The following is a 15,187-nucleotide window of genomic DNA, read 5'->3' on the forward strand; positions in this document are numbered from 1 at the left end:
GGCTGGGCTGTTGAAAATCTATCATTCTGGCCTAGCAGCTTCAAATACTCACCATTCCTCTCATCAGAAGGTCAGAAATGGGTGTGTTCGCCAATGATTGCACAACTACTCAACAAATGGAACAATTCATCCTCACATGCATCAAGACTAATAACATTTAACTTTGTTTGATCAGGGGCAAGTAGGAGTCAGGCCACAGAAGTCCTGTACAACAACAGAGTTTAAATATTTCACCTTGAACGACATGATCACAACTATTACAGTCTGAGCTTTTCAATTATTTGAAAAATGTTTGGTGGAATAAATATTGTGGATACAACAGCAAGTTAGAGCCTAGCTATCCTACTAAAAGTGACTCTGAGTAAGAAAACTTTTCCAACATTTGTAAGCCACAATTCAGTAAATGTGATGGAACACTGTCCATTGGTATGGATTAATGTAGCTGAATAACTTAAGAAATTCAGCACCATCCAAGGCAAAGCAATCTCTTTGACTGGCATATCAACCACCAGCCTAAAATTACTCCCTCTCTGACTACCGGTGGCATCATCTATAATTATACATTCATATGCAATGAATTACATTAGAGACATAACTGATCTCCCTGAATTTTATACAGAAAGATTTTCCCCTTGGAGTTGTATTCCCACAGGATCCAATGCTATTTCTAGTAGGTAATATTAAAGGAATCAGGCCCAAATTAAAATTGGCTATGTATCAAATGTATCAATTGGCTATGTATCAAATGTAGGAAATGCATTGCTATAACTTGGAAATCAGACATGGATTTAGGAATGGAGAGATGGCAAGTGACAGTTCGGAGTTACATATCACTTGAGAAAATTGCATACAATTTAAGAAATATGTCCATATTTACAAAGTATGGGTATGAACATTTAATTGAAATCCTGACATTTTTCTCACTCTTGGTGGTCTCGCTTATTGGATGGTGTTAAATACTGGAAGTTATCCTGCTGACAATCTCTAGTCCTATCTTTCTTTCTTTCCTTTCTTTATGGGGTTTAGAGGGGGGAGGCGTGGGTAAGGTTTTTTTTTCTTTTCATATACCATGCATATTTGAAATTGACTTAAAGATTTGAAATGTATGTGATTTTCTGTGGTTTAAATGTTTAAATAAAATATTCAAAAAAGTTCTTCCCCATGTCATAATCTAGTTTTGAAGTATGCTTTGGCTTACTTTATATTAATGTATTCTTCAGATGCAGCTGTTAATCATTTCTTCACATGTATAAAGCAATGTGACACCCAAGTGTAAGACAGCTGAGGTGTCGATAACTAACAATGCCTAAATTGTGGTGTGATTCTATTGTTAGATGTCAGCGTGACAAAGCTTCTAATTGTACCTTTACATCTTTTAATAAGTAACCTAGTTTAGTGTGGGTGTACTTAATTTGTACTTAAGGACCTCTAATTTTGTAAGTTTGGCACTGACGAATGGGAAGTCTGGAAATTTCCAGGATGGAATGGACTAAACTTGTCAAACTGTGGTAGAAATTTATGACAGCGTAAAGTACAATTCTGCTTCAATTGCAGTAGCGCTGTTCCATGATTTCACTAGAATTTCATACTTGGTTGAAGAAAACACTACAAATCCCTTTGCATGCCAAATACAGAAGGCTGAACCAAAAAGATGGATGTATGGCCTTACCTAATTTTAGATTTTATTATTGGACTAATATTCATGATCTAATTTTTTGGATTTTTTATTCTGATAAATTGGATCATCCATTAAGGAAGGTTGTTTAATGTCTTTTGAACAACTGGCAAGTAAATATGACTTACCAAATACTCATTTATTTTTAGATATTTACAGATTAGAAATTTCTTAAATACCATATTACTGGATTTTTCATTTTTATATCCACTAGATTTAGTTGATAATATTTTTCAATTGAATACTTCTCAAAGAATTCATTGGAATTATATATGAAAGATTATTAAAATTACATCCAATACTTTATGATAAGATTAAAAAGGCTTGGGAATTGAAACTTGCAAGACCTTTATCAAAAGATCTATGGGAAATGACTTTTAAACTGGTAAATATATCTTCAATATGTGCCCAACATTCATTAATCCAATTCAAAGTGATTTCCAAATATAAATTGACTAGTATTTTTTTCTAATATTAACCCTATTTGTGACAGATGCAAATCTGAAATTGCTACATTGACACATATGTTTTGGTCTTTTTCATTCTTAGAAAACTATTGGAAAGAAATTTTTAATATCTTTTCAACTATACTCCAGGTGGAGCTATGACTCAATCCAGTAACCACTCTTTTTGGGGTTATTCACCCAGACATAGGGAGTTTTTCTGTACCTGTTCAAGGGGTTGTGACCTTTTCTACACTGTGGGCTAGAAGACCCATCCTATTCAAATGGAAAGACTCTAGACCTCCAACAGTGTTTCAATGGTTTCCTCATATTATGTCTTGTCTAAATCTAGAAAAAAAATTAGATAATCAGTGAAATTTGACCTTTTATGTTTCCTTTTCATATGATGTAAATATTTCTAATGTGATTAGATGTATTTACTCTGTCAGATGAGATACCTTTGTTTTTTTGATTTATGTAGGAACTAAAAACTACAAAATATATGTAACCCTCAGGTTAAGCTGCTCAGCTGTTTTTGTTATTTTTTTAAATTAGAGTAGGTTTGGTGAGGTTTTTTTATATAATACATTTTATGTTTTTATTCACCCATTGCAGTGGAGGGGAGACCAAGTTTATACTATTTGAAATTTTAATATGTACACATATAAAAGGTTTGTTCCCTTTTCTTCATTGTACTGTATTGCTTATCAATTAAAAATTATTTAAAAAAGAAAAAAGGAAGAATCAAGTGTTATTCCATCAACCTCCCTCCACCACCTATTTTATGCCCAATGCTCCATCCTAATTCAGCATCACTCATGGAAAGTATTTCATGTCAAGAGCTCAGATCTATAAAATGCACAGATGAGGGGAAAATTGCAGCATTCAGTTGCAGATAGAGTTTTGATACTGATAGAATCAAAATTCAGGAGAAAACATGCGAACACTGCGACATCTAATTATTGAAAAAGCCAACATATTTCTTCAAGTTACCAGACTTCTACAACTACAGGGCTTAATAATTCCCCATGCCAGGATGCATTCTCAATCTAAACAACAAAAATGCTTCCATCGGCCAACATGGAACATTTGTCTTTAATAGCAAACAACAGGCCCTTCACCTCAACTCAACCACGCCGGCCAAATTAGCATTCTTGATTGGTACCATTTGCCTGCTTTGGGTCCAGATCCTTCAAAACCATTCTATGCATACTTCTAATCAAATGTCTTTTGAAGACCATAATTGTATTTGATAGCTTCCTCCGACTGCTCATTCCAGAGATGATACACCATCTGAGAGAAAAGATTGCCTCTCAAGTTCTTCTTAACTTTCTCCTCTCTCACTGAAATGCAATGCTTTTGTTCCTCAACCTCCTTCTTAGCCATTTTACTCAAAGCCATTGCCACAACTTTGACATGAAATAGGCTGCTGTGTTAGACAACATCCTCCTCAGCATCTCTCATTTCTCTCAACTGGACAGGAGTACTTACATTTCAACCTCGAGGGGAGAAAAATCAGTGAGTTTTCTCAACTGTTGCAGTAGCTATTTTACTTCCTCTTTGACAGATGAATCACCAGGGAATGGAGAGGTTGTAGACCAAGGTCTGGCAGATGGATCATAGACAGCACAGACATAATGCGGCAAAGGGCCTGTTCCTGCACTCTACTTTTCCATGTTCTATCTTCCACTCAGTCCTAAAACAGCAGATTCTCTATTCTCTTTAGACAAGAATGCTGCCTTTCACCATTCCACCCTGAATGCAAGATGGTTCACTGATGGGATTCAAACTCAGTGATATGAAAACTGACTCAAACATTTCAGTACACAGAAACCCCATCCCATTGCTCCTAGGTCACACTGGTGATGATCAAGGAGATTCCAGGCTTATATTTTTCACCATTCAACCCTGCTTTCAGAACTTTGAGAAACCAAAATCAAATTTCCATTGTTTCTTTACCAATTTCCTCAAGAGTACGAAAGCTCAAAATGGAAAAATCATTTATCCATGGTTGACAAAAAGCATTAAAATGGCATAAAATTACAGCAAGAGGTTTATAAAGTTACAAAAAATAGCGATGGGCCTTAAGAACGGAAATGCCTCAGAACTGAAGAAATAAGAACCATTTTTTTTTAAAAGTACAACATAGAATACGAGAGTGGACTCGCCATAAACATAAAATCAGACAGTAAGAACTTCTGTAATAACAAAAACACTAGACCTTCAGATTTTTAAAACCTTTTAAAAAAAAACAGTAATGGCAAATGTATGATGTTTAAAGACAGGGATGGGAATTAAACAAGTATCTGCTATTGAAGAAACAAGAGTCAAGCAAATAGGAGGAACTTAAGGAATAAACATGTTTTTTAAAAAGTGCAGAAACAAATTAGTAAGATTGAAAGTGACAAATCCCCATGCCTCTGATGGTGTTCATTCCCATTTTAAAGGCAATGGCTAGTGACTATAGAAAGAGAGCAGCTTCTGGTTATCAGCTTCCAAAATTCTATAAAATCTGCAATCATTCCTGTAGATTGGAGGGGAGCAAATATAACCCCACAGTTTAGGAAAGGAGAAGACAGGGAAGTACCAACTGTCAGCCTAATTGTCAATGAATGAGAAAAAAAACTGCAAACTTTTATGAGGGATACAGAATACCTTGGGAAAAAATAGGGATTGAGTGAAGCACAGATACATGAAAGAAAAAAAATAACATCTGACTAAACTGCTCGAGTTCTTTAAGGAAGAAGTGACCATTAGATTAAATGAGGAGCCACCAATGGGTGTGGTGCTTTTGGATTTTCAGGCTTTCTACATGGACATACAGAGAAGATTGGTCCACGAGGTTAGAGCACGTGTCGTTGAAGGGCATATAAAGATATCGACTGAGAATTTGTTATTGAACAGAAAGCAAAATAGTAAGAAAAGCAAATCTTTTTCTGGTTGGCAGACTGTAATTAGTGGTGTACCACAGGGATTAATACTTCGGCCCCTGTTATTCAATCTGTACCAATGATGTGACTGAGGGGACCAAATTTCATATTTTCAAGTTTGCTGGTGATGCTATGTTTGGTAAAATTTTGAACAGGGAGGGGGAAATGTAAAGATCTTTTAAGGGGATTTAGACATATTGAGTGAATAGGGAACAGCATCCACATGGGATATAAAGCAGAAAAATGTAACCTTTTGCTGCAGCTGAAGGACCCACATAGGCTGCAGGCTGCTAAGAGACTGGCTCATGGGTCCAGGATTCGGAACCGTAATTCGAGAGAATGCCAAGGGAAAGAAGAGCTCGCAAAGGGCCTCAGGTTCAGAAAGGGTCCCCTGATCATATCAGCGAGTTGGATCCAGAGTTAAAGTTGCCAAATGGATCAATCAGGGGTCTTTAAGGCTGCAGAGCCATACGGGAACTGTGAAGGTGAATCAACCACCACTCAGTGACTCTGAAGGTACTGTCTTTTGCTTCGCTTACTGCAAGGGGCACTGGGTAACACCAGTGGAAACTGTTCACTGTATGGTAGACTAAAGAAAATTTAATGCTGTATTACATTTTCTGTTTTATTCTATGACAATAAAAGAATCTGGAATCTTTTAACATCCACCAGTCTTCCACTGTTTAAAATTACTTACAGGGGTTTTTCAAGGAGGGTATTTCCCCAGGCTGAGGAGTCCAGAATAAAGTGCCACACTCTCAGAATAAGGAACGGACTATTAAGGATTGAGATTTCTTCATGCAGAGGGCAGGAATTTGTTTTGAATTCTCTGCCCTGGACAGCATTTGAAACAAGTGAATGATAAATTTCTGGACATTAAGGGAATCAAGAGATATGAGTTAGTGGAGGAAAATGGCTCTGAGGCAGAGATCAGCCCTAAATAAAATAGCAGAGCAGACTCACAGGGTCAAACGACTGACCCCATTTCTGATGTCATGACCAGGATTACACTTGAATCTACTTGATGCTGACAAACTCACAAGTACAATTTCACTTACAACGATAGAAATATATTCTTGCTAAAATTCCTCCCCAATGATGCAACATAAAAAAAAATCATATTTTGTACCTTATGCTGTAAATGATGTCCATCTTAATGAAATTATGAAATGTGACAGCATTACCCTGTTGATGACTACAAATTCCACCATCATAATCTGAAAACAAGATTGATTCATTCCACAAACTGAACCCCTACCTTGTACACAAATCCATCTGGGCAACTGTGATCGTAGGTGAAGGCTTTGTATACCACGAGAAATACGATACAAGCAAGAAATGCGAGAGCAAGAAAAATGAGAATGGTAACCTGTAAGAAAAAATGAAAACACTATGTTTACTTGGAAATTTGAGAAAATAGAAGGGTCATGTTCATTAAAACCTTTAAATCATAAATATAATTTTTTTTACATTTTCATGGCTCTCATCTTCACATTTCTTCAATACAAAGATGTCCTGATGCCAAATAACTATCCAACAGAACTCAAAAGTTTCTTGAAAGAATATTCCATAACATTACTGACTGTCATTCAATCATACTCAATAGCAGACTACATCTAACTTGAACTTAAAATGCAACATTGGTGGTTTTGATTGTCAAAGCTAGTCATTACATGGTACTTGCCATATGATTATTATATCTTATAAATTAATTTTGCTATGAAGCACGTAAAAGATTTGTACAATTCAATTTAAGGATATGCTTATCAAGTGGACTGTCATTTATTCAATAAAGCATGTCCTCTATTTCCAATCTCAATTTTAGAAAACAAGGACATTTTTTTTTAAATGAGCTAATTCAGAAATTTCACATGAGTAAGGCTCAACTTATCGATGGTTACGTTACATGAGGTGCTCATGCAAAATTGAAGTGAGGCCAAAGTTCACGAACAATCAACAATCAGCTACATTCAGCTCACAGACGCACTCACATTGTTCACATAGAAATATTAAAGATTGAACTAAGTTATAATCTTGCTCTCCATCAAACCTGCTTCTGTGTTGTTCCTGGTTCAATAAGAACCCTACTCTATGTAAAAATCTTAAAAAATCTAATATCTATTTGTGCATGCAAGTCTGTTTGTCTGTTCTCCATGCAAATCAATATGGAGCACTCTAGAACTGTCCAAGGAGGTTCAGCAGGGGTAACATTTGATGCTGAATGTCATGACCACATTGAATTTAAGGTCATATGAAGTTCAAAAGCGTCTTTTTTTAACCAGCTTGCATTGACTTGCATTACTATTTATTACAATTGTGATAAAATTTGATGCTGAATACAGAAGCAAGACCAAATAAGGCTGTCCAAATTTCAATTAGAGTTTCTTAAAATTGCATTGGCAGTGGCCAGGAAATGTATTGCAGTTACCTGGAAGTCTGATTTTCTCTTGGAACTACCCGTTGGAATACGGAAATGCATAGTTATAATCCTGGGAGACAATTACTTACAACTTAAAGAATAAATACAACATGTTTTTGCAGGTGTGGTAACCTTACTTACAAAATGTGGGGTTGAATACTTAATAAATAAGATACTTGTTCTATTTATTTTTTTCCCTCTATTTTTCTTTTTTTTTTTGAAATTTAGATAAAAATAATTGGCTGCTTCTTTGTTGAATTGGATTTCAGATTGAGATAGTCTTCTCTTTTTCTTTCTTTCTCCTGTTTCCTACTTTCTTTTACTTTTTTTCATTTTTACCATTTTCATTAGGGGCTTTGTTTGGGGGAGGGGGGAACACGTATTAATGATTCACATTTAATTGCTTATCTGTGATAATAATTTGGTATCATTTGTTGATAAAATCAAAAATGAAATATTTAAAGAAAAACATTTGATGCTGAATGTTATGACCACATTGAATTTAACCTTTAAGGTCATATGAAGTTAAGAAGTTCAAAGATAAATTTTGACCTTTCACCAGGGACACTCCATTAGTTACAGTGCTGTGCATCAATGAACATTCAGAATAAAAACAAGTGGCCAAACCCAGTTCAATATGGGCCCAAAAAAGAGAAGCAACATTGGTTCTTCACAAGCCCTGACTCTACTCTGTCTAAAAGTAGGAGCACCGATCATGCTCCTTTGTAACTTGGATCCACCATGCCCGTACAATGGAACAAGACTGGTTGTTAAGAAGCTCATGCCCCATGTTATTGAGGTGGAAATACTTTCCAGATGTAGCAAGGGAGAAAATGTACTCATTCTGAGAATTCCCACTGATATGCTGTTTGAGTTCAAGAGACTTCAATTTCCCATACACCTGAGCTTCACTATGTCCATCAATAAATTCCCAGGTCAGACGTTAAAGGTAGCTGGACTGCAATTGGAAGAGCCCTACTTTTCCCATGGGCTGCTCTATGTTGGTTGTTCACGTGTTGGAAGCTCAAATTGTGTTTATGTAAATGCTTCAAGTGGCAACAACCAACTGAAAAGCCTCACAAAGATTAGCGTATAGAGAGCCGTTGTCATACCCACACTCCTGTTCGGCTCCGAATCATGGGACCTCTAGCGGCATCACACACGGCTCCTAGAACGCTTCGACCAGCGTTGTCTCCGCTCCATCCTCAACATTCATTGGAGCAACTTCATCACTATCATCGAAGTACTTGAGATGGCAGAGGCCGACAGCATAGAATCCACGCTGCTGAAGATCCAACTGCGCTGGGTAGGTCACGTCTCCAGAATGAAGGTCCATCGCCTTCCCAAGATCATGTTTTATGGTGAGCTCTCCACTGGCCACCGTGACAGAGGTGCACCAAAGAAGAGGTACAAGGACTGCCTAAAGAAATCTGTTGGTGCCTGCCACATTGACCAGCGCCAGTGGGCTGATATCGCCTCAAACCGTGCATCTTGGCGCCTCACAGTTCGGCGGGCAGCAACCTCCTTTGAAGAAGACCGCAGAGCCCACCTCACTGACAAAAGACAAAGGAGGAAAAAGCCAACACCCAACCCCAACCAACCAATTTTCCCTTCCAACTGCTGCAACCGTGTCTGCCTGTCCCGCATTGGACTTGTCAGCCACAAACGTGCCTGCAGCTGACGTGGACATTACCCCTCCATAAATCTTTGTCCACGAAGCCAAGCCAAAGAAAGAAAAAGTGGCAACACTAAGAACATTGCTTATTATGAAGCCCTTAAATGAGAATTGATTGTCTATATTTTACCAGAAGTCAACTTTGTTTGAATCGTGTATCTCTGTTACAAATAATATAAATGTTGTGTTTGAAAAAAATATATTTATGCAGAATTACCATGAAGTTTTTTTGGGTATTTTGTTTCAACCATGTACTCAACAACTGAGTGCTTTATTTCCCGGACAATGCCAGGTATCCTGCTAGTATTAAAACCAGAAGGGCCTGTTCTATCCTGTATGACTCAATTACAGAGCCCACATTGGGGCCTTCTCTGACTGCACCAAGGATCTTAATTATCTTGCCAAATTGTGGGTTTCATATGGCAATTATTTTAACCTTATGAGTCTCTCTTTAAATGGAAACAAGGAATTAAAATGAACCACCATTAGGATACAAAGGAAATATTGAGACCCATTGGTTTCTCTGGGACCATTCCATTCAGAACAAGTTAGAATAAACTTGGAGAACTGATCTACTTCAATTTGGCCACTGCCACAACAGGTCCGCAGCAGATACCACCTCCCAGGCCTTTTGCTGAGGAGGGGAGGAAATGGGGGACCAAATTGTGTCCCTTCTCAGGGGATCAGAGTTCCTAGGAATTAAGGGGAGCTACTAGCTACTGCCCTGAGGTACCAACATGACAACCTGGAGAAGAAGAGGTGAGGTGGAGACACTGTAGCAGTGTGGCTCCACCATGGGGAAGCAGTCTGGGATGCCCAAACCCGGGCATGGAATCTAGAATGGAAGGGCACTGAACTGGCCAGCAAGCTAGCAAAAATGCAGCAGCTAGAAACGGTTCGATGGGCTGGCTGGCAGCTGGACCCAGTCAAAGTCCAAGCCATGACACTGCAGGGAGATGGCACCGACATGTGGTCAGGGGATGGACAGTGAGGATAGAATGCATATACATATCTGCAACTCCCTTGAGAGCTCCAGTGTTACCCCCATGCTGGTGGGACAGCTGGTCACCTAAGCCCATCGGACCAGCAACTGGAAAAGTTGTGAAGGAGACAATGCGCTTGCTAGGTGGGCTAGAATACAAAGAAAAAGGAGCATGAGCTAAGGTCCAAAAGACAGACAAAGTGGCAGAACTGCAGTGGCAGCAGGGGTCAGCCAGTGGGTGGCAACTCTTCACTCTGCTGCCATAGGACTGGGGCAGGTCTCCCAACAGATTTTTCTGAGGCCCTTTCCCAGCCAGGAGACCTGACTCCATATATTCCCTTGGCTGCACACTGAGGAAAGGGAAACATCCAATGGTGGCTGGCACTTGTAGACATCGGTGCCATGCTCACCACAATCCCAGCTAAACCTGCCACATGGTTGGGACCCCAGGTGGCCATCAAAGGTTTAGAGTGTCCATCATCTCCACTGAAAAGGAGGTAGGTGATAGCACACAGGCCAGAGACATGGGTCACATTACCAGGAGAACTGGGAATGACCTGTCCACACATGCACTGACTAATCTGGAGAGACCGAGTCCTTGATCATAGGATAATGCGTGTGTCAACGCAGGAAGAAATGATGGTAGTGCTGATCAGCGATGGGAAAATCTGCCAAGTGGCTTGCAAACATACCTGCAGAGATAACAAACCAGACACTGCAGAAGGACTGCCACCAACATTCATCGCTCCTATGGGCGGGGGGTTGGGGCAAATTGTCCAGCATGACACCCTGGGGAAGAAGAGCATCTCCTGAGCTTGTATTGGTTTGTGGACCGTGTGATATGGTGCAGTGACTTTCAAGGGATGGAATTTTATCTGGTGGATTATCAAACTGGTCCAAACAAAGAAATGTCCATGTGCTTACTACTGGAGGGTCATCTGCCAACCAGGCTGGTCAAAAGTCATTTCCCCACCCATGTCAATCAAGATTAGATCCACCCACAGGTAAGGCTGCCATGCAATTGGTTCTCCTAGGTCATGTGGGTGAACCTGGGCTGGCCCCTCCAGCCAGCTGCAGCATAAAGCCCCCAAGCAGAGCAGGTCATTCTTTTTGTTCCCTTTAAACATCTCTATGTTGTTAGTCTTGCAGTGTTGCCTGTGGCTAATGGTAAGGGATCAATCCAGGTTGTGAGCCCTGGGTGACACTGGAGAACTGGTTGTGAGGTGTATGCTAGTACCGGGAGGGGATTATTTGTGGCATTCACCTGGAGGAGACTGTAGTGTCTCTCCTGTCATAGATTGTAACCAGATTTGTACCTTTTAGTTAATTGGTGTGCAGTGCCTGCTGGCAAGAGAGGGGTGGTAGGTATTGCTTGTTTAACACTTGCTTCACAATCAGAAAATGCTGATTGGTGATTTATCTGGAAGTGCAATTGTCAGTAGCCCCTTTCACACTTGCATCCCACTAAATTGGCTGTTCAGTGTCCCGGGATAGGAATAGGGGTTTGGACTTTCACACAAGACCACTCTTAATTGGGACACTGAATGCTTTCACACTTGCAAGGAGCCAACCCTGGGGTTAGGACTGTTCAATCTTCTATCAGTGACATCATGACGCATTGAGCGATGGTGGACCTGCCCTAAATCCTGATCAATGTATTATGATTTTATATTTGAACAAAATTAATCATGCCTAATTATAACATAATTAAGCTTTATGTTCAGCACAGTATGAGACCTTCAGCCAGTGTTGTTGTTGTCCTGACCTATATAAACCTTTATAAGGGGCTGTGGGAAAGTGATAGCAATAAATAGCAATAGTGAACAATTTTTAAAACAGCGTGGGAAATTTGGTAGTGCTTTAGTGCTCAATTTATATAGCATGGGAAAGTTGGTAGCACTATCACATATAATTTATAAACACCATGGGGGTAAAAAGTGACCTGCCCTCCCAGAATGCCATGCAGCAGAGGAAGGGCTGTATGACTGACTTGCAGCAATGGAGCATTTATGGAGGGATTTCTCTGCCACACGGCATTCTGGAAAGTGAAGTTCACCATTGCATTTTCCCATGGTCTTTATAAATTGTGCACTTATAGAGCTACCAACTTTCCCATGCTGTTTAAAATTGTCCACTATTGCTATTTATTTATTCTCTCTCTTTCTCTTCCTCTCCCCACCCACCCCCCCCCCCCAACTGTTGCGACTTTCCCACAGCAAAGTTTATACCTTCATTTTAATGTTTTCTTCCTTCATGTTCCTGCACTCACGCAAAAACTTGGGTCATTTCAATCCCACAATGCAATTGCCCCCTCACACTTGCCTGATTGTAATGCTGGCGTCTGGAGACGCTGGGCTTGGGATTGTACTAGAGGTCAAGGCCATCAATCCCCGGCATGAGGTGACATCATCTGACACTGGTGTTGAGCTGATTTTGTGAAGGCTGATTGGTGATTAATTCCTGGGATCACTTGCAAGTGTGAAAGGGGCTAGAGATTAACGTGTCCAATGTGTACGATTCGTGTGTAGTTGCTTTGCAGTGTGTGCGAGTGTACTCCTTGTGGCAAATTCTCCCGCGTGTTAATAAAAATAATTGTTTTCTACCAACACGTGTCCAGGACTTGTTACTCTCTGAACCCATCGAACCCATTCTACCCGTCACAGGCAGGAGACTAATTTTCACAAACAGAAAATTAGACTACAATCATTTGCCTGTCTTAAGCCAGGATGTTCTTTGGCAACCTACATACATAATTAATATGCAATGCTTGAACTGATGCAGCGTCTGTGCGAATCTGCAAAATATTCCCCCTTGGATTTTTTAAGACTCTTCTGCAAATATTAATGTTTTAAATAAAATTCTTTTACATTTAGATTACAAACAAATATTGACTGAGCTAAGAACAAAAGCAAACATTTAATTTGTAGAGCATTTGATTTTGATTTATACATTACATTAATTAATATTTCAAAATTTGAATTGTTCTTAATTTGTAAAATGTAATCCTCAATAGAAATAATAAAGGTTATGAATTTTCCTCCAAACACCAACGGCATCAAATAGATACAACAGAAAGTGACATTTATTGTGAGATACACTTTAAACCATCTTTACCACCTATTTAACAAAAGCTATGAGAATGACTTGCCCATAATAATATTTAATCCCAAACTATCAATCTACATGCACTGTGAATTCTATGCTTTGCTCCATACATCACATGTAGACAGAGGAGTTAAGAAACTACTTTCATAAATCAAGGGAGTGAGTTTAAGAGTTGCGAGCTCTACAAAACTGGTTAGACCACACTTGGAGTACTGTGCCCAGTTCTGGTCACCTTATTATAGGTGTTGGAAAAGGTGCAGAGGAGATTTACCAGGATGATACCTGGTTTAGAGAGTATGCAGTATGAACAGAGATTAAGGGAGCTTGGGCTTTACTCTTTGGAGAAGGAGGATGAAAGAATGATGAAGGTATACAAGATATTAAGAGGAATAGATAGTCAACCAGTGCCTCCTTCTCAGGGCCCCACTACTCAATACAAGAGGGCATGGCTTTAAGGTAATGGGTGGGAAGATCAAGGGAGATATTAGAGGAAGATTTTTTTTTTAACCCAGAGAGTGGTTGGTGCGTGGAAGGCAACACCTGCTTCAGTGATGGAGGCAGGTGCATTGGTGAATTTCAAGAGACTACTAGATAAGGACTTTAAAGTGGAGGATTATGTGGTAGGCAGGGTCTAAAGGTCAACACAACATTGTGGGCAGAAGCGCCTGTACTGTGCTGAACTATTCTAAACTTTTGATGAGAAGATGACAATTCATAAAATAAAACTGAAGGTTTTAGTCTCTCAGGACTTTGTGCCCATAAATGTTCTTTTAAAGCAATCTGATTAGAGGTATTTAAATATGACCAGCTGACACAAAAATCACGAAGACCCTCTTGATTTCATTGCTTTAACATTTGATAAATTTCTATTCTCCCAGGAGAATTTCAAGGTAAATACATGAAACATATAATTTATATTTCACTGTTAAAATTCTGCCAATCTTGATACTAGTTTAAATTGTTCAAAAGAATAGATTGGCTAAATGAGCCACATATGGCAAAATCAATTAACTATTTCCCTTTCCATAACAGATTTTTTTTGTGGGTGGAGATCTCTGTTTATTCTGGATACAGATCAAGCTCTCTATAATGCTTTAACGTTGGAAAACATCTCAAAATGCAGGATGGCCTACCTCACTTCTATCCTAACCAGTGATCCACAAGATTCTCCACCAAGATAAACAAGTGAGACTCCAAAGGCTTGAAAAGTTATGTGGCACACGAAATGCTGGAGGATCTCGACAGTTCGGGCAGCGCTGCAGCATATATGGAACACAGCCATCTCTTCTGGCCAACCCATCAAGGGGAATAGCAGGAAACAGGCAGATGCCTGAATTAAAGAGGGAAAGCAGGAGGGGATACAGGTTGGCAGATGACTGGTCAATACATGGGGGAGGAAATAATTTTTTTTTAAGTATAGGAGGTGATCGGAGAAAAAGGCAGAGGGCAAGAACCTCCATAACCACCTTCTACCTGCTCTCTTTCATATGGTCCATTTCTGACACTTCTTTTACCTTCTTTATAACCATTTTGGGAAAGACGCTAATCACCAATATCCATTACTGGACCACAGAGTCCTCCTAATCTGCTTTCAGAGGACTCCATTCCATTTGCTCAAGTCATCTGGTTCCATTGCATCTATTTTAATGATATCTTCCACGTTGATTTTCCACCACTGTGGACAGGACTCTCAACCCAATTTGTTCCATTTCTCACATTTCTGCTCTCACTTCATTCCTTTCACCCAGGACAGGGTTATCTTAACTTACACTCCACCAGCCATCACATTTAATGGATCATTATCTGACATTTCTGCCACTTTCAACATGATGTCACCTCCACACAGACCTTTCCCCTACCTCCCCTTTCAGCATAACAAATTGTCTTTTTTCTCTCCCCTCTATTTTCATGCTCTAATTAACACCTCCTCCAGACAGATCATCTGTGGTTCACCACCT

General features: G+C 39.4%; 1 protein-coding gene across 1 annotated transcript in view; it reads right to left on the reverse strand.

The window, feature by feature from the left end:
* LOC138742886 (neuronal vesicle trafficking-associated protein 2-like) overlaps positions 1-15,187 on the reverse strand; it is an 86,699-nt gene that overhangs the window by 11,734 nt on the left and 59,778 nt on the right. Inside the window, exon 3 of the mRNA XM_069897789.1 lies at positions 6,307-6,417. Within this exon, the coding sequence (XP_069753890.1) occupies positions 6,307-6,417 (111 nt within the window). The remainder of the gene's footprint in view (positions 1-6,306; positions 6,418-15,187) is intronic.

The sequence above is a fragment of the Narcine bancroftii genome, chromosome 9, assembly GCF_036971445.1.
Source record: "Narcine bancroftii isolate sNarBan1 chromosome 9, sNarBan1.hap1, whole genome shotgun sequence".
Lineage (NCBI taxonomy): Eukaryota > Metazoa > Chordata > Chondrichthyes > Torpediniformes > Narcinidae > Narcine > Narcine bancroftii.